The 24,537-nt window shown below is 43.7% G+C and overlaps 1 protein-coding gene across 1 annotated transcript in view; it reads left to right on the top strand.

Annotated features, from left to right (window-relative positions):
* The window catches only part of STAB2 (stabilin 2), a 144,831-nt gene that overhangs the window by 26,757 nt on the left and 93,537 nt on the right, over positions 1-24,537 (top strand). The window contains exons 6-15 of the mRNA XM_036103511.2: positions 1,100-1,195; positions 6,541-6,666; positions 7,595-7,791; positions 9,398-9,531; positions 15,240-15,373; positions 16,982-17,064; positions 18,597-18,746; positions 20,156-20,299; positions 20,851-20,907; positions 21,061-21,186. Of these exons, the coding sequence (XP_035959404.2) occupies positions 1,100-1,195; positions 6,541-6,666; positions 7,595-7,791; positions 9,398-9,531; positions 15,240-15,373; positions 16,982-17,064; positions 18,597-18,746; positions 20,156-20,299; positions 20,851-20,907; positions 21,061-21,186 (1,247 nt within the window). The remainder of the gene's footprint in view (positions 1-1,099; positions 1,196-6,540; positions 6,667-7,594; positions 7,792-9,397; positions 9,532-15,239; positions 15,374-16,981; positions 17,065-18,596; positions 18,747-20,155; positions 20,300-20,850; positions 20,908-21,060; positions 21,187-24,537) is intronic.

Here is a 24,537-nt window from a genome sequence, read left to right on the forward strand (position 1 = left end):
ATGACAGGCACCTGAAGGAGAACAGTTCCGATGGATATGAAGAGCAGGGGATCGAGGTGGGACATATAACAAAGAATTCAAAGGATTTGATGTCTTACTAGATGTTTGAAATACATCCTTAATCCTTGCTTTTCCAATATTTGGTTAGGTTTTTAAGCAAGTGGATATTCTTAATTATGTTTCACTTGAGTTAATATTAAATTGGCTGACATGCACTGAACACATGTGTGGTAGGCAGAAGAATGTCCCCGCAAAGAAGTCCATATCCTCAGCCCTGGAACTTGTAAATATGTTAGGCTACATGGCAAAGGAGAATTAAGGTAATTAAATTAAGATAATAAATTTGTGTTGTTTTAAGTCACAATTAAGTTGTGGTAATTTGTTACAGCAGGAAAAGGAAACCAATACAATATGTCGCACAGAGGGCTGGGCCGAGGGTGCTGGTGACCCAGCCAGATCGTAAATCTTGCTACAAGTGAGCTGCAGACCGAGTGCTAAAGAATTGACCATTTATTTCAAATGCCCTTCACTTGTCATTCCTGAAATGACCTCTCAGTGGGCTAAAAAGATATCTATTTCAAGCTAAAAGACATGGCATAGTTCTTCTCTGCCCTTTCAAATTTCTTTTTTATACTTGAAGGTCCCCATCATTCAGGAGGTAGGATTTATCCCAACAGACAGTAGGTTTCCACCACCAACAGTGATTGAGTCAGTGGTGGCTTTTCTCTGTTAAACATGACAGGTGTATAAAAAACATTAAGTTAATTCTCTTCTTGAGGCATCCAAAGATGAAGTAACTAGTTTAAAAGTAGAGAAAAGCACTCCAATGCACTCCAACGCACCAATACATTATCTCATCCGGCTGTAGAAATCCCAGGAGGTAGGTATCACTATCCTCATGTTATACATAAATAAATTGGAGCTAATAAAAGAAAAATGAAGCCAAGATCCAAACCAGGGTCTCTAGGACTTCAAACCCTTGGTTCCTCCCATCTCCTCATGCAGATTCTCAACAAAAACTATCTCAAAGCATTACTCCTCCAGAATCTTCGGAAGTCTATATCAGGTAATGAAAAAAATCCCCGTTTTCTGTCTGCAGCGTGCAGCTGTGTGCACGGAGTTTGCAACAGTGGGATAGACGGTGACGGAAGCTGTGAGTGCTACTCTGCGTACACCGGCCCCAGCTGTGACAAGCGTAAGTCCTGCCACTTCCTTAATGCCCCACCAGACCGGACAGGCACAGACGGATGCCTTTCAACTTTGTGTTCACATACCGGGGCTCTGCGTGGGTGAGGCACCATCAGATGTTTTCCCGGGAGAAAACCAAAAATTAAAAAGGGCGAGAAATGAAAGGAGATGATGGGAGGGGAGGAGAAGGGAGGGAAGAGATGGCATAGAAGAGGAAGTCATGGGAGGTTTGGGAGCAATGTACCGACATAGCTATGATTTAGGAAGGCCAAGCTGGCGGCGGTGCGAAGGATAGAATAGAGAAAGCTGGAAAACCAGCTGAGGCCATGGCAACAAGTCAGCCACCCAGGAAGGGGGGCAAGGCATGTTCTCAAGTTCATGTCTCAAGGACAGAACACATGCACAGGACATGGAGGTTCACTAAGGCTAAGCGATTCACCAGAGGTCACAAAACTACCAAATAGAAGAGCTAGAACTCAAATCATTTGAAATTCTTTAAATGCTCTATCACACTGGGTCCAAGCATGAGATAGGAACCACAGGGTGATTGAAACAGGGAAATTTAATAGAATTAGTGAGCTATGATAGGAGAGTGGCTATAAAAGCACAAAGTGAACTCTAGGGCTGCTGGAGTATAACAGAGGAAACTTGGATAGGGGTGACCATCCCCAAGGCTGAGTTCAAACCTTGTTGGAGAAGGGATGGTGGCAGGCCCCTGGGTAGAGGAGAAGTTTGCTGGTTTGCCCAAGCCAGCATGGGACCACACTCATCCGGCAGGCAGGCAACAATGCTCCAGGGCGCGGATGAGCCAAGGCTAGGGGTGAGCAAGCACACAGAGGGAGCTGGAGGGCTGGGGGTGCCAAACTTGGAGTGTGCACCATCTGTGTGTGGAAAGGGCTGTGGGAAGATGGTCACTGGGTCCCGGCTGAGCATGCGAGGTCACAAATAGACTGTGCACTCTGAGTGATGGCTGAAGCAGAGCGTCACTGAGTGTCCTCACACGCCCGCCCCACTGACAGACCGCACAGCAGTGGCAAGCAAACACAGCAGAAACACAACACCGCACAAAGGAAGCAGCGAGACGAGCCCCTTTCTCCTGCAGTGGCCACCCAGACCCCCCTACCGGCCAAGCTTCATATATTACTATAAAGGAGAAATAGAATCCAGTCCATTATCAAAGAGCAGGTAATGAAGGGTGAATTTGGAGCTTAGCCATTAAGAAACTGGACGTTCTTCCTGTGACACTAGCCTCACTTAACTTATCCTCTGGATTTTACTCTTCTGATCTGTAAAATGAAGGGATTGGACAAGATTCAAATTCAACAAATTCAAACTCATTTAATGGAAAGTCACTGTGGCGCTATGCACAGTAAGGAGGATGAATAAAACACAGCCTTCTTCCTGTGGAGGAGACAGGCATGCAAATGACTGATTCAAATCAACAGCAGAATGAAACTCAGGTGGAGAGGATAACCCCTTCTGTAGACCTCAGTCAGCCTCCTTCCCTGGCCACTCCTATCATTGCCCAGCGGACTCATGAGCAAAGACCTTTTTAATAAGACAGCATACACAGCCCAGAAGCCAGCCTAATGGAGAACATGGACAGATTTGCCTCCAAATGACAAAATAATTCTGCTGAGTCAAAAGATAAACAATAGACTGGAACAAAATATTTACAACCCACATGGCAGAAAAGTTTTCATAATAATATGAACCCAATTTTAAAATTTGCCGAAGCTTCTTCTCAGGAGAAGAAATAAAAACTAGCCAACAAGCTACTTGCTTAACCCATGCAGAAATGCCAATGAATCACAGGTTAATTTAAAACTATAACAAAGTGATATTTTAAAGGTTTGGAGGTTTGGTTTTGGTTTGGTTTGGGGTTTGTTTTTTGCTATGTTACACAGATTGCAAAGATAGATAATACCTACCTGTGGGTAACAGAAAAATTACAGTACAGTCAATGGGGAAATGAATCGCTACAACCTATGAGGGAAATTTAGCTATTAAATTTTTTAAAGTATGCTTACAGTTTTCTGCCATAGCCCCCATTCTAGGTATTTACCTGGAGAAAGAGAGAGGCAGGCACCAGTAGGTAAAAATATATGTACAAAGAAATTCATGACAGTATAGTTTGTAAGAACAACACGAGCTAGACACAACTTGAACGTCCATCAGTAGGAAATGGTTGAGTGAATTGTAGCACATCCTACTCCCGTTAGGATAACGCCAGCCGCTGCAAGAACCAAACACAAAAATCCAACGGCTTAACACTAAGATTCCAAAACTGTACCAAGGCATCCCAAGCTACCACACCAAACTCACAAGGGTATTACGGGATATTTTAAACTTTTGAGGGAGGCAGCGATGCATCCGTATAATACTGCACAAATTGCTAGCTTGAGTTAGTTCACAATTTCAACATTAGGTAGCACTAGATCCCTTTCAATGATATCATCCTTACAAAGCTGTGTTTTCAGTGGTTGCTAAGATAAAAAGCAAGTAATCATGCAAAAATCCTTTCGAATGGAATGAGGGAGGGAGTCTCCAATCTGATTCCAAGGTTTAAGACATTGGGCAGTGTCCAAAAAGCTCACACATTCCACTTACAAGTAAATATGGTTATTTAAGAATGAAGTAAAAATATTTCTCTTTATACCAACCACATTACTTTTTCAAATTGTTACTGAGGTCTCATGACACACTTACTGAATTCCTTGGTTCTAACAACTTAATAAATGGACCTGGTGGATATTTCTTTTAGACTGGGGCACCATGAAAACATTAAGACACTAAGCACCATGACCCGGGAATTTGGGGAACCTCTAGCTTAACATAACAGAGGTATAATTCTTACTCATGGACAGTCCTGTATGGGTGTTCATGGTTGACACCAGCTTCCCACCACATGGTGATTAAGGATCCAGATCTTTCTATCTTGTGCCTCTGCCATTCTGTAGCCCCTCAGAGTGCTCTGCTTTGAGCCATGGAAGGAGGAAGAGAGGATGGGGAAGCCCCTGCTTATGAAATCCAGAATGACACATCCAACTTCCTCTCAATATTCCATCGATGTAAAGTCGTCACAATACCCCACCTAGACACAAAGAGCGGTTGGAAATGTAATCCTTGAAAGGGCAGCCGCTTTCTGGCAATGATTCTACTTTACGGAAAGAGTTGGGGGGTTGTTCTCTACATTTGGTTCAACTAGCCACTGTTGGGGACAATTCTCCATGAGTATCTCATATTTGTATGCTTCTTGAGTGCAGCACACTGACTGCTCTTTGTTCCAACACCTTGTCAAGGATGTTTATATTGCAAACAGCCTTGGAAGATGTAGGGTCTCCCTTGGGAACCAAGTGTAGGCATGTGTACTGCCTGTTCGAGTTATCAATGGATTACCTTTCAGCTCAAAACTCATCTTTTTTGCCTCTTCTGTGATAATGGAGGGGAATTTGTAAATATTTCTCATTTGCCAGCCAGCAAGATGTAAAATCTAATGAATAGAGGGTGCTGGAGGGACGCTGAAGAAGGAAGGTTTATCTCCTCCTGTTTCTGCTTTCGCCCCCTCACCAGGGCCCCAAAGAACTTGGGTTTTCTCCACTGCTCAGCCCTCCACAGCTTCTCCAGTGCCAAGTCCCTGCAGGGCTCGGCTTCCTCCAGTGTTTGCCTACTGTGTACCTTGTCTAATGCTTGACTCAGGTGGCGGCGGCCTAGCCAGGAGCCCGAGACTCCACAGACCTGTGTCCCACCACAGAGGTGTGCTTGCTATTCAGTATGCCTTCTCCTCTGGGCCACGCTCACCAAGGGCCCTGCAGGGTTGGCCATCTGGAGAGCCAGCCATGCCCCCCTCTCTCCCACACGGCTGGCCCCTGTCGCCGCCCTGGCCCCAGCCACACACAGAAGTATACTACCCTCCCGAGGGGGTAGCTTCTCAGCTTCCAGTTCTGGTAGCACCCAGTGGCAAGCAGCTTCCCCGGGCACCAAATGAACCCTCAGGCTTGGCATCTCCTTGTGGATGACCTGCTTTAGAATTCTTTTTAACTCTCATGAGTTTTCTGCTGATAATTCTATACACTAAAACATTCCCTGTTCAAATAATTGTGTATGTTAAAAAAAAGAAGAAGATAGTAGGAAGGGAAAAATGAAGGGGGGAAAATCAGAGGGGGACACAAACCAGGAAAGACTTTGGACTCTGAGGAACAAACTGAGTGTTCTAAGGGGAGGGGTGGGGGATGGGTTAGCCTGGTGGTGGGTATTAAAGAGGGCACATATTGAATGCAGCACTGGGTGTTATACGCAAACAATGAATCATGGAACACTACATCAAAAACTAATGATGTAATGTATGGTGACTAACATAACATAATAAAATAAAATAAAATAAAATAAAATAAAATAAAATAAAATAAAATAATTGTGTGGTTTTGTCTCTTGCCTGGGCCCTAAATAATACATTGCCTATTATTTAAAAAAACAAAAAAACAAAAACTTAGGTTCCCTAAGATTGGGGCTCCTCCCCTATAATGGAATCCACTGCAGCCCCTCTCTGCATTGCTCCAGGGAACTTGGGGCTTAGAAGAACTGGTGCAAAAATGCCACCACTCTGGCCACTACTCTTGATGTGAGTCATAAACTGTCCTTCACCTCCAACCCAGGAGTCTCATAGCTTCTACCAGCATCCGTGGAACTGTATTAGCCCAACTTCTTAGCTTTGCACATTGGATAATATGTGAGATTCCTTGTAGTTTTTGACAAACACCTGTGCCCCCCTAGATGATGAAGTATACACAGTTATTAGAGTTTAAATAAGGACGCCTGGGTGGCTCAGTCGTTAAGCATCTGCCTTCAGCTCAGGTCATGATCCCAGGGTCCTGGGATCGAGCCCCACGTCCGGCTCCCTGCTTAGCCAGAAGCCGGCTTCTCCCTCTCCCACTCCCCCTGCTTGTGTTCCCTCTCTCGCTGTGTCTCTCTCTGTCAAATAAATAAATAAAATCTTTAAAAAAAAAGATATTAAAATAGATCTTTAAAAACCTCCATAATATATTGTTAAATTAAAAATCAAGTTGCTAAATATCTTCACAGGATTCTATTTTGTTTAAAAAAAAATCATCTAAATAAATTTATAAGTGAATGTAGTATATTGACTATTGATATTATTTACTTTGGGAGTGAAATGGAAGAATGAGAATCAGAAAACGGTTAATTTTTACCTTATACATCCTTTGTGTTTTGAATTGTCACAGTGAGTCTTTTTTAATTACATTTTTTAATCACAAAGAACACTGCATTGGTTGAGTTTTTTAGAATCAGTTATTCTACTAATGTGGGTATCTCAACGATCTTGCTTTGCAGCCATCCCTGAATGTGCAGCCTTGCTCTGCCCTGAAAATTCCAGATGCTCACCTTCCAGCCAAGATGAAACGAAACTGGAATGCAAATGCCTTCCCAATTACCAAGGCGATGGCCACTACTGCGAGCGTGAGTCGAATTTAGATCCTGCTAGCTCATTAATTGAGACGTTTAAGTTACTCAACAGAAAAAATAAAACAAAACCTCACAACCTCTCTAATATTAACACAATGGCACTTCAATTTATCTCTGTGTTAAGTTGAATGAGATATATAACAAGTGCCGAACACGTGCTCATCCATGATAGCTTTTCAATAAATGGCACTCACTCCTTCTATTATCAAAGCACATAAATAGATTTTTACACATAGTTTTATATCAACTGTACTGCTGTTAGGATAAAATACAGTCTGTCTTTCTTTCCTTCTTTCTTTCCTTTCCTTTTTTTATTTAAATTCAATTAGCCAAGGTATTAGTTTTTGATATAATGTCCACTGATTCCTTAGTTGAATTAAAGAGGGCATGTGATATGATGAGCTCTGGCTGTTATATTTCCTTTCCTTTCCATGCTCATTCGCTTTGTGAGAGATTGTGTTGTGTATTGGTTATGAACATGAGCTCTGGAGGCAGACTGCCAGCGTTCAAATCCCAGATCTGCTTATTACTGTATACACGACCTTGGGCAAATTCTTTAACTTGTTTGTGCCTCCATTTTCCTACCTATCAAATGGGGATAATAATGGCTCCTTCCTTACAGAGTTGTTGTAAGGATTAACTGAGTTAACGTATGGCAAATGCTTAGACAGGGTCAGTACCTATTATAAATACCACAAGCATTAGTGCTTTCTTTCATGCTATTTTATATTTAAATCCACACATAACATGACATAGTAATATATCAACACAGTATTTGTAGTTATAATCTCTGACAGCCATATATAAATCTGTTCAACAGGTGGGGGACATCAGGTGAACTGTTTATTACTCTCTCTCTCTTAAAACTATCAAATTGCCTGTGCAACTTTGATGAGCTCATACCCTGTCATTGCCTTTCAAGCCATCAACCCATGTTTACAAGCAATCTGTCATCCTCATGCTCATTGCACGTACCTGGGACCGAATCGGCACAGTTGCACATGCCAAGAAGGCTACCACGGGGATGGCCAAGTGTGCTTACCAGTAGACCCCTGCCAGACTCACTACGGAAATTGCCCTACAGAGTCTACGGTGTGCATATATGATGGGCCCGGACAGGTGAGAACATGGTGCATGGAACTAGGGTGTCTAGAAGTAGGACAGCCCACCAAAGCTAAAACCGTGCCATGGGTATCACTTGTCTGCTAGGTTCTCCCACTTTGCCCTTTCAATGCTCAATTTGGGCTGCCTCTCCAGGTATACCTCCCTGAGCTCGGGGCTAACCTCAATGTGTCCCCTCCCCAGTCCATCCTCTGAGCTCACACTTTCCCAGCACCCCCAGGGAAAACATAACTGTCCTATGTTCTCTTGTGTCCTGGTTCTCAAGGGTAATTGACAAAATATATACACAACTCAAATTAGATTAACAAATGAACTGTTAACGAAGTCTTGGGTGAATAGGTCATTGACTTTCACCTGCAATCCTCTATGCCTTCTCATGTCTTTTCAAGGTGAGAGAGGACTCTTAGAACTAAAAATATTCTGTCCCAAAGAGATGAGCCCTGACAAAATGTCAGGCAACCCTGACAGATTGTAGGGAGCAGTGAGGCTATTCTGGGGTGAGACCCTGTCCCTCTAAATCACATCGTGACCTTGACTGGTAAAAAACAGCCAGGTCCAGAGACCTTTGCTGAGGAATCCAGTTGAAAGAGCCCTTTCACCAATACCTCATTCATCCATCAACTATTTAGTGGGTGCCCACTGCATCCATAACTGTGCATCAAGCTCAGTGGAGGAAATCTCTCTGTACAGAAGGATATTGCTGCCCTGGTAGGAGGAAAGGCTTCAGTGCCTGGCCTAACCAGAGTCATGTGTCCCCAGCAATCCAACCACCCCGAGGCAATGCTCGGGGAGTTCCCTGCAGAGAATCCACCCAATCTTATCTTCCAGGGAAAAAAAGTGTATATCACACACTATTTCTACTATTAATGTCTGAGGTGGGTTTGGAAAGAAATTCAAGGATCTGAGCCTCCATCCTCAAAATGAGGGCCCTTATGGGCCACATTAGACTCTGAGCCAAGGTCCCGGACCCTGGGAGTGAGATTAAAAATAAATTTTGTCTCCAAAAAAAAATGGGAGAAACCCCCCATTATTCACACAGAGGCGGGGCGTTCATTATTCCCATTATTCCAGAGGAGGGTTCCTCAACTTTGACATTACCAGCATTTTGGACTGGAGAATCCTTGGTTGGGGGGGGCTGTCCAGGGCATTGTAGGATGTTTAGCAGCATCCTTGGCCTCTGGTGACACTGCCCTCCTCTCCTGCTGTGACAATCAGAAATTTCTGTAGACATTGCCCAACGTACCTTAGGTTGAGACTCCCAGTTGAAAACTACTCTTTTAGAGCAATAACATCTCCCATCTGAGCCTGTCTCTACTCACCTGTAGACAATCTAAAACCAGGAATTATGGAGCCAGAAAGGCCTAGGGTTAAGAAATAAGAAAACTGAAAAGGTGAACTTTACAAACAAGGTGTAATTTCCCTAAGGGTGAAATACATAGACATGATTCCCAATTCCGAATCCTTTGACAAATTTTTAATTGAAGCCCACACTTTGGACCTGCCCCAAGTTAGTTTTTATGGCAAAATACAGATGGATTCAAGAAGGATGTCAGCTTCTGTGACTAATGAGGACCCTTCGTTTTTCTCTCCTTGTCTTCTGAAGTCTCACTGTGAGTGTAAAGAACATTACCGCAATTATGTCCCTGGAGTGGGGTGCAGCGTGATCGATGTCTGTGAGTCTAGCAACCCCTGTCATAGGAACGCTAACTGCACTACCATCACACCAGGCCAACCCAAGTAAGTCTGTTCGGTTCTACCACCTTCTTTCCAAGTGGTGGCCAGTCAATGCTGTAAGTTCCTCTAAGGGCAGGAAATGTGTCTTATTCAGTCTTGTACCCACCCTCAGCCCCACCTCGCAGGATGCAAGGAGCATGGTAGTTACCCAATACATCTCTCTTTAATCACTGCATCATTCAACAATTGTTTCCTTTGTAATGACCAATAGAACGTGCTGAGGTACGGCCGTGGCCTGATAACTCGGTAGTAAGTTGTTAGAGCGTGGGAGAAGGAAACCACAGTTGCTGGGAAAACGAAGGTCTGCTGTGATGACAGGCATTTGACCTTGAATGTATATGCCTGTTTCCTCATTCATGAAATATTGCTTGCTAGTGGTGCCAAACAAGACTGGGGAAGGTGAATAAACACCAGTGGTGCTTCCTGGACTCCAGGTTTTAAGAGAAGGGACTTACCGAGAGTAAAAATATTTGTGTAAAAACTCCTGAGGCAAAGGCAGCTTGTGTGGTGGTAAGAAGATGGTATTTGGGGGTGAAAGACCTGGGTCTGAGTCTCAGTACTTATATCTACCAGCTGAATGACCTTGGGAAAGTGACACCATCTCTCTGGTCTTGGTTTCTCCATGTATGAAATGAGCACAGTGATGTCTACTTCACTATGTTATGAACATTAATGTGAAAGAATGTTCTAGAAACTACTATAGAGCTGTATTATGTTTTCATTAGTGGGTGAACTGAGGCTAGAACCCTAGTCTTTGACTCCCAGACCAAGGTTTCTACCTCTGTGTCACTTTCTGTTCTCATTGTCATCAGCATCTGTGAAGGACTCACGACCACTGTCAGCTCAAAACCATAGTAGACATTGAACCATGTAATTACTAACCAGTTTCTGTGCTTGCAGAGCCCCTTTTCATCTTCTTTGAAGTTTATTGTTTTTACAGTTGGGTCTCGAATGTGTGGATTTGTCCAGATAGGTTTCAGGACTGTCATGTTTTATCTGGGCAAATAAGTAGATCTGTATTCCCTGTGGGTAGAGTCAAGAGAGCTTGGATATCAGAACCCCTGGGTTCAAGTCCCAGCTCTGCCATTTGCCTTCACCTCTCTGAATTGTGTTTCCTCTGTCATAAAAGGAGAAGTGTACCTCCCAGCAGACCTGTGACGAGGATTACATGAGAGTATATTCACCAGTCTCTGAGCAGAACCTGGCATATAGAAATCGCTGCACACGTGTGCATGCACACCCCAGCACACCCCAGTCGTGCATGTAGGCACATCTGCACCCAACACACGTGTGTGTACAGCCTACACACGTTTCGCCATTCTCTCAGAAAGTCTGAGTACAATACTTTAAACACTTTCTCTCCTTTGTATTTGAGAGGATAGAATAAAAAATGAAACAGGAAGGAACATCAGAATAATGTAAGTGGCATTAAAGCTTGTGTTTAGAATGTCAGTGGAGTACCACTTGATCCCCTTGATCCCCCTCCCCAAAAATGGACTGTCTGGGAAGGCTGGAAAGAGGATGACGTTAAAGACTGGCTACGTTACACTGATAATGGGGCCATCACTAACTTAGTGCAGGTAATTTACTTTACCTTGGGTAAAGATTTATTTTGTTTACACCTCTTCAATATGGCAAGGAGCTTATGCAGAATATTCAAAATCATACTGCATTAGTCACAGAGGTCCACCCAATAAAGAAGAATGGGCTCAAACATGGGCTCTCTCACTCACCACCGGAGTGACCTTGGACAGGCCATGTAACTTTTGCTTCACCTGACAAGTCCACTAGAGACCAAGAGTATCTCCTTGGAAAGAGTGGAGTTGATGCTTATAAGCATCCTTTTAAGCTATAAGCTCCATGTTGATTATTACTAAGAAGAAAAAATAGCTTCCTGCCCTGCCCTGGGCACTGCATTTTAGAGCTCCCCATTCTGGCCCTCCACCAGCTACACCAGGGCAAGGGGTCTAAAGGAGTAAGGAGACATTCTCTCCCAGGGCCTGAGCCCCCCCTCATAGACTATACTCGGGTCCCTCTGCCTAAATGCCTTCAGACCAGCTTCCGGGACTGGCACAAGCTCTTCCTGGTACGATTCTCCCTAGGTTATGGCCAAGGGTTGTTTGCAGAGAGTATGGATGAGCAACATCGTTTCCACCACTCCCATGAACACCCTCTTGGCTCTGGTTCCACCCACCTACTGTTCTTGAAACATGCCATGATGTTCCAGCTCCATACACTTGCACATGCTATTCCCCCTGCTTAGACCTCATTCTCTCCTCACCTCCTCTGAGTCAGCCTAGCATACTGATCCTTCACTGTTCATCACTTCTCAGTCTTTTGGCTAAGATCAAGTGATCCTTTACTGTTCAGCTGAAGTGTCTCCACCTCTAGGATGTCTCCCCTGTCCTCCGGGCCCACTCAGCATCCCCCTGGTCTCCGGGAGCACCCTGGAATGTTTCTGTACATAGTACATGCATAGTTCAGTCGTGATGAGCACAAACACTGCCACCTACAGGCTGTGTGATCTTGAATGAGATACTTAACCTCTCTGTCCCGCTGTTTCTTCATCTAAAATGGGGCCAAAAACAGAACCCACCTCATGGGATTGTTGTATTAAATAAGACACCATAGTAAGGCCCCTATCAAGGTAACTGGAATAGCAGCTATTAATAGATATTAGCTATTAGTATTACTGATCTCAATTCCCAATTAGGATGTAAGGCCTTGGGGGTCCATGTCTTATTCATATTTATTGCAACAACTCCTGTCACCCATTACAAAAATGACATGAGTGACACTTTGGAGGAACAAATGAATCAATGAAGGACTGAAATGAACAAGTGAACCAGTGAAGGAAGCAACTGTAGTAAGTCTTTTGGAGCACCCTATAATTGCACTAAATCTCATCCAGCACTCTATGTAATTAATTCCATCCCACAACTTATAAAATGCCAGTGGCTTAAGGGTATTTTTAGAGCTATAAGACAGCAAGAGACCTTGACTCTTAATAAAGAAGCAATTTACAGAAGAGGGCCCTGCTGTGAATATGCCACGGCGAGCTGAGAGCATTTAAGTCAGAAAACCATCCCATGAAATCTCAGACTCCAGGCCAAGGTTTTAAACAACAATAAAAAGTATTTATATCCCATGCAGTCCATTCAGCAGCGTCACCATTAAAATATGATTCTCCTGCCATCCTGAGGCAAGATAAGTCAAGTCACTTTATACAAAACAGACTACTGGTCTCATAACAACTTAGGGAACTTTTAGAGAGAAACATACTCAGCGGTTCGCACGAGTTACTTGCCTGGCTATTATCAGCTCTCTTCAAATGAAATGTATGTAATTTAGAACAAGGACTATTGTATCGCTCTGAGAGTTACCAATCCGCCCTGCCCCCCACTCTATGCTTCTCAAATTCACTGTCCTGGAACACAGGACTTGCAGAGGAAGTTGATGTTTGAGTAGGAAACTGTTATTTGACTGTATTAAGTAGACTCTTGATTCACTGTTCGATCTACCTGAGTGATTCCTTATAACAAGGTTTCTCAAGCTCAGCAATATTGACACTTGGGGCTGGAGAACACTTGGTCGTGGGGGCTGTCCCCTGCATTGCAGGGTGTTCAGCAACATCCCTGGCCTCCACCCACTAGATGCCAGCAAGACCTTCACCTTAGTTCTGACAGCCAAAAATATCTCCAGACATTCTCAAATGTCCCCAGGGTACTCCGATTGTTCTATAAAAAATTCCGAAGTCTCAATCAGTAAATGATCTGCCAATCATCCATCCAGCCGGGAAACTCATACGTATCCTAGAATTCTCTTAAGTGGTATTTTCTCCAAGAACACGTCCCATATTTCTCCAGGCACAATTAGTCCCTTCCTCCTCTGTGCCCCATAGCATCGTATTCAATCCTCCATCGTGGCTCTTTCCGGAACTTCAGCTGTGTGGTTATGGACTTGCTCTGCTCTATCCTGCCCCCACCCCCGCAGGACTGGGGGCGCTATTGCCACCCTACCCTCTCCACCATCACCATCACCATCCTCGTCATCGTCCTCATCATCTACCAAGTACTGAGCTTTTCCTATGTGTCTGTCGCTGTACCAGCTGTTCTTCTTGCATCATCTCTTCCATCGACAACCCTAAAGGTATTAATAAACCCATTTCACAGATGAGGAAGCTGAGACTTTAGGAGGTCAAGTGGTCTTATCATGTTGCTCAAAATTGTTTGTTCTCAGGCCCATCTTCAGCATGTGAGACACTAAAAGGGCAAGATATCTGTTACCGTCACCTCTGTAGGCCTCCTCCCTGGCCAGCTTCCTAGAATTAAGTAGATACTTGGTAAATAATCAGTTCAACAATTAGGTATCATCCTAAGTGCTGGGATATAATGAGGAAGGAGTAGGATGTAGGTTCTAGGAGAGCTTCCCATCCAGCAGAGGAGACAACACCTCAGGGGCTCATTTTGGTGCAGAGGGTTGTGATGGAGGGGGTACCCACAGGCTGCTCCTGTCAGGGAGAGTCAGGAGGCCAGGTAAGACTCCTTAGAGCAGGTCATGCCTGAGCAGGAGGTGAGGCTGGGAGACCATTCCTGGCAGGGCACATGGCCTGAGAAGGGCATCCCAGTCTCTAAAAAAGAAGGCAATTTGGGATTGCTGGAATTTGCAGCATGTAGCAGGAAGGAGACGTAAGCAAGTTCCCCCTTTGGGAGCCTTGCAGGCCATGCTAAGCACTTCAAACTTCTTCTGTAGATGAACAGAATCCATGTCGTTTTAAGCACAAAGGTGCCAGATTTCCCTGTTGGAGAGACCGCTCAGAGGGTTGTGTGAAGAACCGATTTGAGGGGAAGGAAAGTAAGAGCAGAAAGGCCAGTTAGGAAGTCACCACAGCAATCCAGGCGGGGGTAATGAAACTCTGAAATGTTTGTTCAGGAAACGTGTTGAAAATATGTCTGTTTGCCATGGGACCATATTTGGAAAAAAACTGGACTCATGAGTGTATAACTGTCCTTTGGAAGCCTCTCGTCGAAGTGAGTCATGTCTGTGGTATGGACGGCCACAGCCTCCCTGCAGCTCTCATCTCCACAGTGCCCCTCCCCTACCTCGTGTTTGGTTCTCCACTTATCCCAGGGTCCTGTGCAAAGGCACCTTCCAAAGCACCTTGCCAGCTTCAACCCGCAGTCAGCTCATCTTTGCTAGGTAGCAGTGGTCTGCTTGAGCCAGAGCTTACCAAGTCGCAAAAGCTGATGGTTAAATTTTCACGATTTTGCAAGCTGGTTGACATCACACTGGTAGTTTAAGATTGGCCAAGGTGGGAGTATGATCCATGGAAATTGGCAAAAGCTGAAAAGCAGAGCTCTGCCCTACTCCCTGCAGAGAGCTGGTTATTAAACATTTACCAGCACACCACTGCTGGTGCACCTTTAAACCTTGTCCTTAACTCTATTAGTCTTTTATGAAACTATTGTATAAAATTTCTGCAAATTCCATTACCTATATATTTACTGCAATTCAATTGCCACTTATCATTCAACCGTTAATTACGTACCTGCCTGAACCACGCCCCCGGCTAGATCATGACATTAACATAGGGCATAAATATGCACACGACCCTTGCCCTTACTCTGTTCTCAAATGAGGGAGTTGGACTGTAGGATCTCAACACTCAATGGCTCTAAGACCCTGAGAATGTGTTTTCACCCTCCCTGTAGATGCACTTGCCAGAAAGGTTACGTGGGTGATGGCTCAACATGTTATGGAAACATCATGGAGCGACTCAGAGAATTAAACAGTGAACCCAGAGGAAAATGGCAAGGAAGGCTGACCTCCTTCATCTGGCTCCTGGGTACGCGGCTATGGGTGCAGGTTTCCACATAAAGGGCAACCATCTTTCAGGCAAGGCATCTGCAAGACACCATCGTTCAGAAAGGGGTGGGCAGGGGAGGAATCTATTGGAATCAGTCCTCTAGGGAGGCATCATGCAGGTGAGAGGGACAAAACAGGCAGCTGTTTCCAAGGAGACAAGGAGTTAGTGCCAAGCAGTCCAGCAATGCAACAGTTAGTAGGCAGAATGCTGAGGACAGGGTCCTGGGTCACTATAGATTAACAGGTCTGCGACAACAGTGAAACAGGGCAGCTACTGATGTGAGGATGGAGACTGTCCCTTTCCCTTACAGGTCCTCCAGGTATGAAGCGAGGTTGGCAGATAATACTGGGAATAGAGAGTGACTAAAACCTGGGGCTGTCTCCATGCTCTGCAGTGGGTGCCACTGAATTTTGAGAATAGTTGGTGTGACCTTCTCACACACTGCTGGATGTTTAGCATTGTTGTCTTTCCCCCTCCCCCAACCACTAATCGTCTATAGTGACACCTCTTCTCCCAGCCCCTCAGGTGGGGTGACAATCTAAAATGCCCTCATCATTTCCAAAAGCCCTCTAGGGGTCATTACCCAGCACCCCCTTGAGAATGAAATATTATAGCTGATTGCAGCATTGGACAAGACTTTCAAAAAGATACAAATTTGACCAACAGAAAGTAAAACACAGACTTGACCAATCAACAGAAGCCTTAAAATATCGATATCAAGAATCTACCAGTCACCAAAAAATGATTTCCCAGAAAGAGCACAGAGAATGGGTCAATGCCATGTTGTTGGCATAAATCCTAACATACAGCCTGCACAAGGCATCCTACAGGGAGTCAAGCATTTGTGGCGTGCTTCTGCCTTCTTACAGCCTTCCTCTAACAACTCAAACTATCAGATGACAGCAGATGGGGGTGACGGAGTGTCCTTTGCAGACTGTGCTCTCGAACATTTCCCTGGACAAAGTCCCGTCGACCTTCCACACATTTATGAAGTGCTGGTCCATATTGTCTGCTGAGTGACAGCCCAGAGCCCTCCCTGCTGTCCCAGCTTCTCCAGGAGGATGGAAAGAGGACCAGCTACACAACTTGCAGGACACCATGCAAAATGACAAGATGGGGTCCTTGGTTCAAAAATTAATGAACATTTCAAGGTGGCCACAGCAGAGTATTAAATCAAGCACGAGGCTCTTCTGAGCTGACCCTGGGTGGAACAGGGCTGTGTCTTTGCTCACCACGATGGCAAACAGCTCAGAAAGTCGGGCACCGGGTCAGGGACCTGCTGGGATTGACTGAGGATTTTGTCACATGACCCCCACAGAAGGTCTCCCCCCAGGGTCTCCTTGAAGCCAAGGCTGTGGCTGCAAGAAAAACCACATGGTTATATAGAAGCTTTTGGGGCCATGGCATCATGATGCCGTGCTTTCTTAGAGCTTCCCAGTTTACCAAGGGCCACACATACCAATTAGAAGAGAAGAGCTCTTGAGTCAAAGGGCTTAAATGGACCACAAGGACCATTGTTTGATTTTACTCTTCATGTGGCACTGATTCATTTGGTGTTTTCTTTCTTTATGTATTTCTATTCCTAAGACAAAGCCTATGCCTGGCCACTAAGTAACCTGGGACCATTCACTGTGCTCTTGCCCACAGACAAGGGACTGAAAGGATTCGATGTAAGTATTTAAAATAAAGTGGGAAATCCCCATTAAAATTAAATCTGATGATAAGGATGCTGATTTGGGGGGGAAAGGGGTAAACTTTTAGTGAAATATAACACCCCTACAGAAAGCATACAGATTGTAAGTGCACAACTCAATGCATCGTCACAAAGTGAATGTACTTGTGTATCCAGCAAGACTATTACCAGCTCCCTAGAGGGCCCACCGATGCCCCCTTCCAATCATGACCCCTTCAAGGGTAATGACTGAGGGATCGTAAGTGTAGTCATTTGATAAATAGGATTTGCATAATGCAAAACTGCTTACTTCCTGTGAGAATTAACCTAATGTATTAACTACATATTTGTTTCTTTAAAATCATCATAAATGATGGTGTGCCTGGGTGGCTCAGTCGGTTAGGCATCCAACTCTTGATCTTGGCTCAGATCTTGATCTCAGGGTCCTGAGTTCCAGCCCCACATTGGACTCAATGCTGGGTGTGGAGTCTACTTTAAAAAAAACAATCATAGGGGCGCCTGGGTGGCTCAATCAGTTAAGCGTCTGCCTTCGGCTCAGGTCATGATCCCAGGGTCCTGGGATGGAGCTCCGCATCAGGCTCCCTGCTCAGCGGGGAGCCTGCTTCTCCCTCTCCCTCTGCTGCTCCCCCTGCTTGTGTTCTCTATCTCTCTGTCAAATAAATAAATAAAATCTTTTTTAAAAAATCATAAATAACAGTCGTAGAGGAAAGTAGAAGAACACGGTAGTCTTCCCTGTGAGCAGCTATTGTCTGAAGTGATGTCACACAGTGGGAATGAAACTCACGGTGCCCAGTGAAAGCATCCTATTATGATGGTGTCGATGAAATTGTTACATTTGGTTTAATGGAGATAATGGACATATTGATCTGTATAAAATTGGTTTCTCTTCATCCAAGATATTTTATGATAATAATTTTTGCTGCATTGAATAAAAACCCAGGAAGTTCCAGACCCCCTCACCCTAATATGTCACCACCTTTGGACAATCTGAGATGAATCAACCATTCAACTTCAGAAATGCCTCACGTCTCTCCTATAGGGAGGAGAGCTCACAAATATTGAATGTCTCTGCATGAGGCACTTTGCATGTGGTCTCTTGTTTACTATATAGATTATTTACACAGAGTTAATAAAAAGTATCTGTTGATTGATTGCTGATGATATATAATACTGACAAAATGTAGATTTGATCCAGTGGATTTCAAAAATCCTAATTTTCCTATTCAAAAGCTCCATGGATCTAGTTTGCACTTTCTTTTCACATAACTTTTTGTTTCATTTCCATCTGCTCCCTGGGCTCAAGCTGATTCCTGGGTGCTTGCACCTTCCTCGCTCCTGGTGGTTTGAGAGGACATGGATGGAGAGGACTCCATCTGTGGTTGGGCTCTTGAAGGTTACGAATTGACCAATCATTATCTTAATGACAGACCTGTGAAGTGAAGCAAGCACAACCTCAGTTTGTCCTTCAAACACCAGTGGAAACTGAAGGGACTGGCTCTCTTTCCTCAGGTCAAAGAGCTCTTGATGGATAAGGAGGCTGCTCAGTACTTCGTGAAACTCCACATAATTGCTGGGCAGATGAACACCGAGCGTATGAATAACACAGACACTTTCTACACCTTGACTGGAAAGTCAGGAGAAATCTTCAACAGAGATAAGGTAAGGGCCTCTCTGATTTTCACTTCCAGAACAAAAGTGTCTGCTGAGCCAGTGCCCACAGCTGACTCCATCTGTGGTTGGGCTCTTGAAGGTTACGAAGAACGTCTTTCCTTATTACTCGTTTGCCAAAGCACTTCCCTATGAGGGAAGAGGTGGAGAGCAACACCAGGAAGGATTGGGCCGGAGGGATCTATTGTGGAAAGAGGGTTATAAAGTGTTGGATTTTGCTCTGGTTTGAATTCGTCTTCAAGGGAACGTCATTGGGTGCCAGCAGGAAAGAGAAGCTTTGTAGTAAACCTCTTTCCTGGAAGTGCCAGCACAAAGCCAGATCAGCATCCCTCTTGCAAAAGGAAATGGATTATGTTGGGTTTAGGTTACTGGAGTTTATCCATCCTCTGCAAACCTAGCATCCCATCTCTCCTAATGCCATTGGTTCTGTTCTGTTGCTTAAGTAAAACTACCCTCCTCCCCTCTCACAAATAACTCTTTCTGTGACTTTACTGAGCCAGAGGGGACGTGATTAATAGACAGAAGGTGCATGTGTGGGTTATGGCCTATATTCTTGCATTTCACCAACTATCAATAGTTGTTAGATTATTGAGCACTTACTCTTGTACTGAGATGAACCTTTATTTATGTCATATAAGACTTGCAACAATGCCGTAAAGGTGATTTTTCAAGTGGGAAAACTGAGAGGTCACAAATAAGGGTCAGATCCAGGATTCAAATGTAGGACTCCTTGACTCCAAGACCCGAATCATTAACCAATGTGTTATACTGTGTGTGAGAGGATGAATGGATGGATGGATGGATGATGGATAGATGGATAGATGGATGGATGGATGGATGGATGATGGATGGATGGATGGATGATGGGTAGATATCTAGATAGATGGATGAAAATGTAGCTCCTTTTCTCACAAGAACATTCTTTCACTCATTCATTCATTCACTCATTCACTCATTCATTCACTCATTCAACACATAGTTATTATCTATAGCTTATAAGAGCCACATGAAAGGAAGAAGGAATTAGCTTCAGTCATTTATGCAACAAAATTTTTTTATTGTGTGCCTTGTCCATACAACACACTAAAGTAGGTGATAAGTTTATAGTACATAGAATTTTTTTACCCTTTCTGACCTTGCAGTCTATTCAGGGAGACTTATGATTCCTATTCACATTTAGCAATCCCTGGTAGTCATCAGTGATTTCACACATTATCTCATTTGATTTTAATGAAAGACCTGTGAAGTGAAGCAAGCAAATGACATCTTTCCCATTTTGGGTTAAGTGACTTATCCAAGATCCTATAGCCAATAAATGATAGATCCCAGGGACTCAGGACTTCTAATCCAATACTCCTTCAAGGATACCACATTAATTTTATTTTTTCTTGGTGTTTTAGGACAATCAAATAAAACTTAAACTCTATGGAGGCAAAAAGAAGGTAAAAATTATACAGGGGGACATAGTTGCTTCCAATGGGCTCCTGCACATCCTCGACAGAGCCATGGACAAGATGGCACCCACATTTGAGAGCAACACTAAGGTGAGACATTTCAGGTAAAAGTTAGGTCAACCCAAATCCATCTTTCTCTGTTCCCTGGAGAGTCATATCAAAGAAGAAAATGCATGCCAGCACTATGGGCTTGTCTTTCATGTCTACTAGGACCTCAACCATGGGGAAAATGGGATAATTTCTGTTTTCAATAGAATTCTGGGTATCTCTGCCAACAGAAAGAGAAACATGCATTAGGTGTTGGAAAGATCTCAATTTTATGATCTCTTTTACAGCCACATATGATGATTCAGTCCAGTAACCAGTTGTCATGAAAAGTTATCCTTCATGCTTTATGGAGCAGGGCAATCCTCACTGTGATAAAAATTTATTTCTTTTGACTCATTTGATGATGGCCAAAGGCTACTTTAGAACATGCAGATCTGAACCACCAATTCAATTAACAACAGGAAACATCTCTATAATGTGTTGCAGTTGACCAGGTTCTTTTCTATCCACATTTACACATAAACTCTGTCACAGACCTTTTAATGTTGGGGTGTCTATATCTTAAACCACCTATTTCTTTTCATGATTTTTAGCAAACCATAATGACAATGCTACAACCAAGATACAGCAAGTTCAGATCTTTGTTAGAGGTATGTACTTTTCATGAATTTCTGGAAAATGGTTTTATGTCTAATCTTTTGTATAATGAGCAGAGGTATCAATTATAAATATTTGCTAAGGAATTACTTCAAGGATTTGTCAGAGATAGATTGCAGATATAAAATTTCATTCCTCAAATGCAGGAAACCAATGTGGGACATGCCTTAGATGAAGATGGGGCTGGTGGACCATACACCATTTTCGTTCCAAGTAATGAAGCATTAAACAATATGAAGGATGGCACTCTTGATTACCTCCTTTCTCCAGAGGTATGGTATCCTACTTACTCTGATGACATCATTGACATGATGTGAGCCCATACAGACTTTTTCCAAACTAGGGATGTTCAACAAGTGACACATGTATCACCACCTACCCTCCCGCAACCAATACAGACATCATTAATCAATCACAGTCCTCTGGAACTATGGATGTGGCTCCAATCTCCTAGACAGAGTTCCAAATAGCCAGTCAGACTGAGCACAGGAAATAAAATCTATTTGCAACCCCAGGTCTAAATGATTGGTTTGATTTTTCCTGGCTCTTCTAATATTTCTCAGTAGCGAAATCAATATTTTAAGTTCCCTACAACTTCTAAAACTACCTTGTAAATGAACTCTAAACTAGGCCATTCTGGGCCAGGTCTAGGCTAAATTTAAAAGGAATAAATGTTGGAGGGCACCTGGGTGGCTCAGTCAGTTAAGTGTCTGACTCTTGATCTCAGTTCAGGTCTTGCTCTCAGGGTCGTGAGTTCAAGCCCCATGTTGGGCTCCATGCTAGACATGAAGCCTTCTTTTAAAAAAAGAAAAAGGAATAAATGTTATTTTTAGATGCCCAAGGCATTCCTTTCTATTGCTTTCATCTTTCTTCATAATAATCTCTCCTTATATACCATAAAGGCCTTCAATTCTTTCACATTCTCTCCTAGAAAGGAGATTTTTTTACTCCTTCACATAAGAGTATAAGTGATTGAAACCATTTAATGTGTTTCCTCTCCCAGAAATAACAGCCTTAAACCAAAGGAAAGGGTAATTAATTATGGAATTTTGTTCATTAGAATGTCAAATGATGGAATTATAGGAAGGGCCACGAGCTTTCCTCCAGTGCCCTGAAATCATGCTGCCATCTTGCCAATGGGGCAACACTATCCATGACCTCAGGTAGATCAGTTCATTATACAAAATGGAGGGTCCCGATCTTTTAGGGTAGTGATTCCTAAACTTCAGTATACTTAGGAATCACCCTTGGAGTTTGTTAAGTAGGCGGCTTCACAAACCATACCCCAAGCATTTTGATTTAGTAACACCTCCATGAGATCTAGAAATAGACATTTGGGGAAGCACCAACTTTCTAACCCAGGCCACGCTGTTTTTGGAACCCTGAATCTTGTTGCATGTATGGTTTAGAGATGCACATGGATACATACCTTTCTAGAACACTTTCAGGTATCTACAAGGGTATCTCGCCTTCAGAAAACTTTGAATTAAAAATATATGGATTGAAGAGATAAATCAGAAGGTAATCTCTTACACTGCAAATGAACATTCACCATATTAAAGGATTTGCTACAGGTTTTCACTTAAAATGCTAGATTTCCCAGTGTCTTCAAGATAGGATGCTATTTTAAAAATACAATTCACACGTAAGTTTTCTGAAACCTAGCTATTGCAGAAAGGTGGTTATAGCTCTCATACTTAACTTTAAAGCTAAAAAGTAATGTTGCTCCCCTGGGAAATTATTAAAATCCTGAGATTATATGGCTTCGTTGAGTACATAGCTTCTAATTTGATACCAGTTTTTTTTAAATAATATTAAAGGAGTTCTCAGACACCTAACCTGCTACACTTAAAATTAAGACAAAACCTTTTAATTAGAATAGAGAAATATCAACCTCCCTGCTTTTCTGTCAAGCACCTTGGCTCAGAAATCTCTTCTTTCTCTTCCTTCATGACTCCTTCCAGTTGTGGCTGGAGCTGGCTGGCTGGCTTGGGCTCTCAAGTAGATTGTGTACCTGTTCCCAGCTTTGCTCACTGAGATTGCCTTGCAGCTCGAAATTAACTTATAGTGGCAACATTTACACGGCACAAATTGGCCAGCTCTGTAAATCTGGCTCCTCTGCTTCCCCACAGAACTGATTTACCAGCACACCACTGCTCCTGGCTCTCAATCACCTTGCTCTCAAAGGCAGTATCTTTCAGCCGGCAGAGAATATAAACACTCCAAGTCTCTTCGTTCTGAGTCAAAACTGTTCTCCCACTTTAATTTCTAAGCGAGGAATAGAATGATCATTTCCGCTGTTTTCTCAGGCCCAGAGCCTGTTTGGTTAAAACTTCTCAACCTATAGGAAGTTCCTTCTCTCTCCATGCATTTTAATAGCATCCTTCAGCCGTATTTCAGGGAAGAACCTCAGCTGGAGACAGAAAAGCCCCATCAGCTATGCCCATGAGATGGAAAATAAACTGATTTCATTAGAGGAATGGCTTCTAATTCTGATTTTAGAATGCCATGTTTCCTTTCCAGTGTATCTTTCTGCTTCTCCCTGAAGCAAAATTTCAGTCCAGGAACCATCCTATCCACACAGAGACCACAGCTGCTGATGACCAGCCCCAGCTGATGACTTCATCACTGAACTAGGGGAAATGAAAGCACAGGGAACCAGAGACTGGCCCTTGCCAGCTCACAAATACCTTGCAAGTAACATGGGACAAAGGGAGGTAAAATTGCAGAGTTCGGGGTCATGTTAACAATTTGGTAGAAAAACTCTCTTTATGCCCTGGCATCAAAGGGCTGGGTTTTTGTCATTTTTACCTAAAACAGCAAGGAGGAAGCAAATGTCTTCATAAGGGAAAGGATGCACTAACTACATGGAAAGAGCAGCACCTGGACGCACATCCTGTCGATTTGAGCCACACTGGACTCCATTCTAACTGAACGATGGCCCTCATGGCTCCCAGCCAGACAAGGGGACAGGCACACACAATGGCGGGAATGACACCAATCAATTCCTTTGTCCCTTTCATTCTCCTGCTTCTTGTAAAAAACAATCCAACACCAATTAATTCTTAGGGCTTTAGAAGCAAATGATCCAGTTAATAAAGTCTTCTCTACAGAATCAGAGGGTCGGAAGGGGTCCACACCACCCTCTTTATTTTGCAGGCCAGACCGAGCCTAGAGGAGCTATGTGGCTGGCTCAAGTCACAGCAGCACAATCAGGATTAGAACTCAGGACCCCAAGGTCCAGCTCAGTGCTCTTCCCAGGATCCCTTCCCCCCGCTTTTAACTTATCAGCACAAACGTTGATGCGGGGCCCCCTGTGTACCGCACGCTGTGTGGCCTGGCGACTCTGATTAATAAGCCAGACAGACCCCACCCCTGCCTTGCAATCCAGTTTGGGCTGACATTTCCCAGCGGTCCCCACTTTTGCTCACCCCTTCTGCCACTGAACATCCAAACTGTAATCTCATTGCTTCTGCCTGCAAGTCCTCACTCGCGGGTACCAGAAAGCCGCTGCAAGGGGAAGATTAGAGCCAGAATCTAAGAGTCTGAACTCACGCAGTAACAAAGCCACGGCTACACAAAGCATCGCTGCCAGGGCTGGCTACTTGGGCTTCAATCCCAAC

Source organism: Halichoerus grypus, chromosome 6 (genome assembly GCF_964656455.1).
Source record: "Halichoerus grypus chromosome 6, mHalGry1.hap1.1, whole genome shotgun sequence".
NCBI classification, from domain to species: domain Eukaryota; kingdom Metazoa; phylum Chordata; class Mammalia; order Carnivora; family Phocidae; genus Halichoerus; species Halichoerus grypus.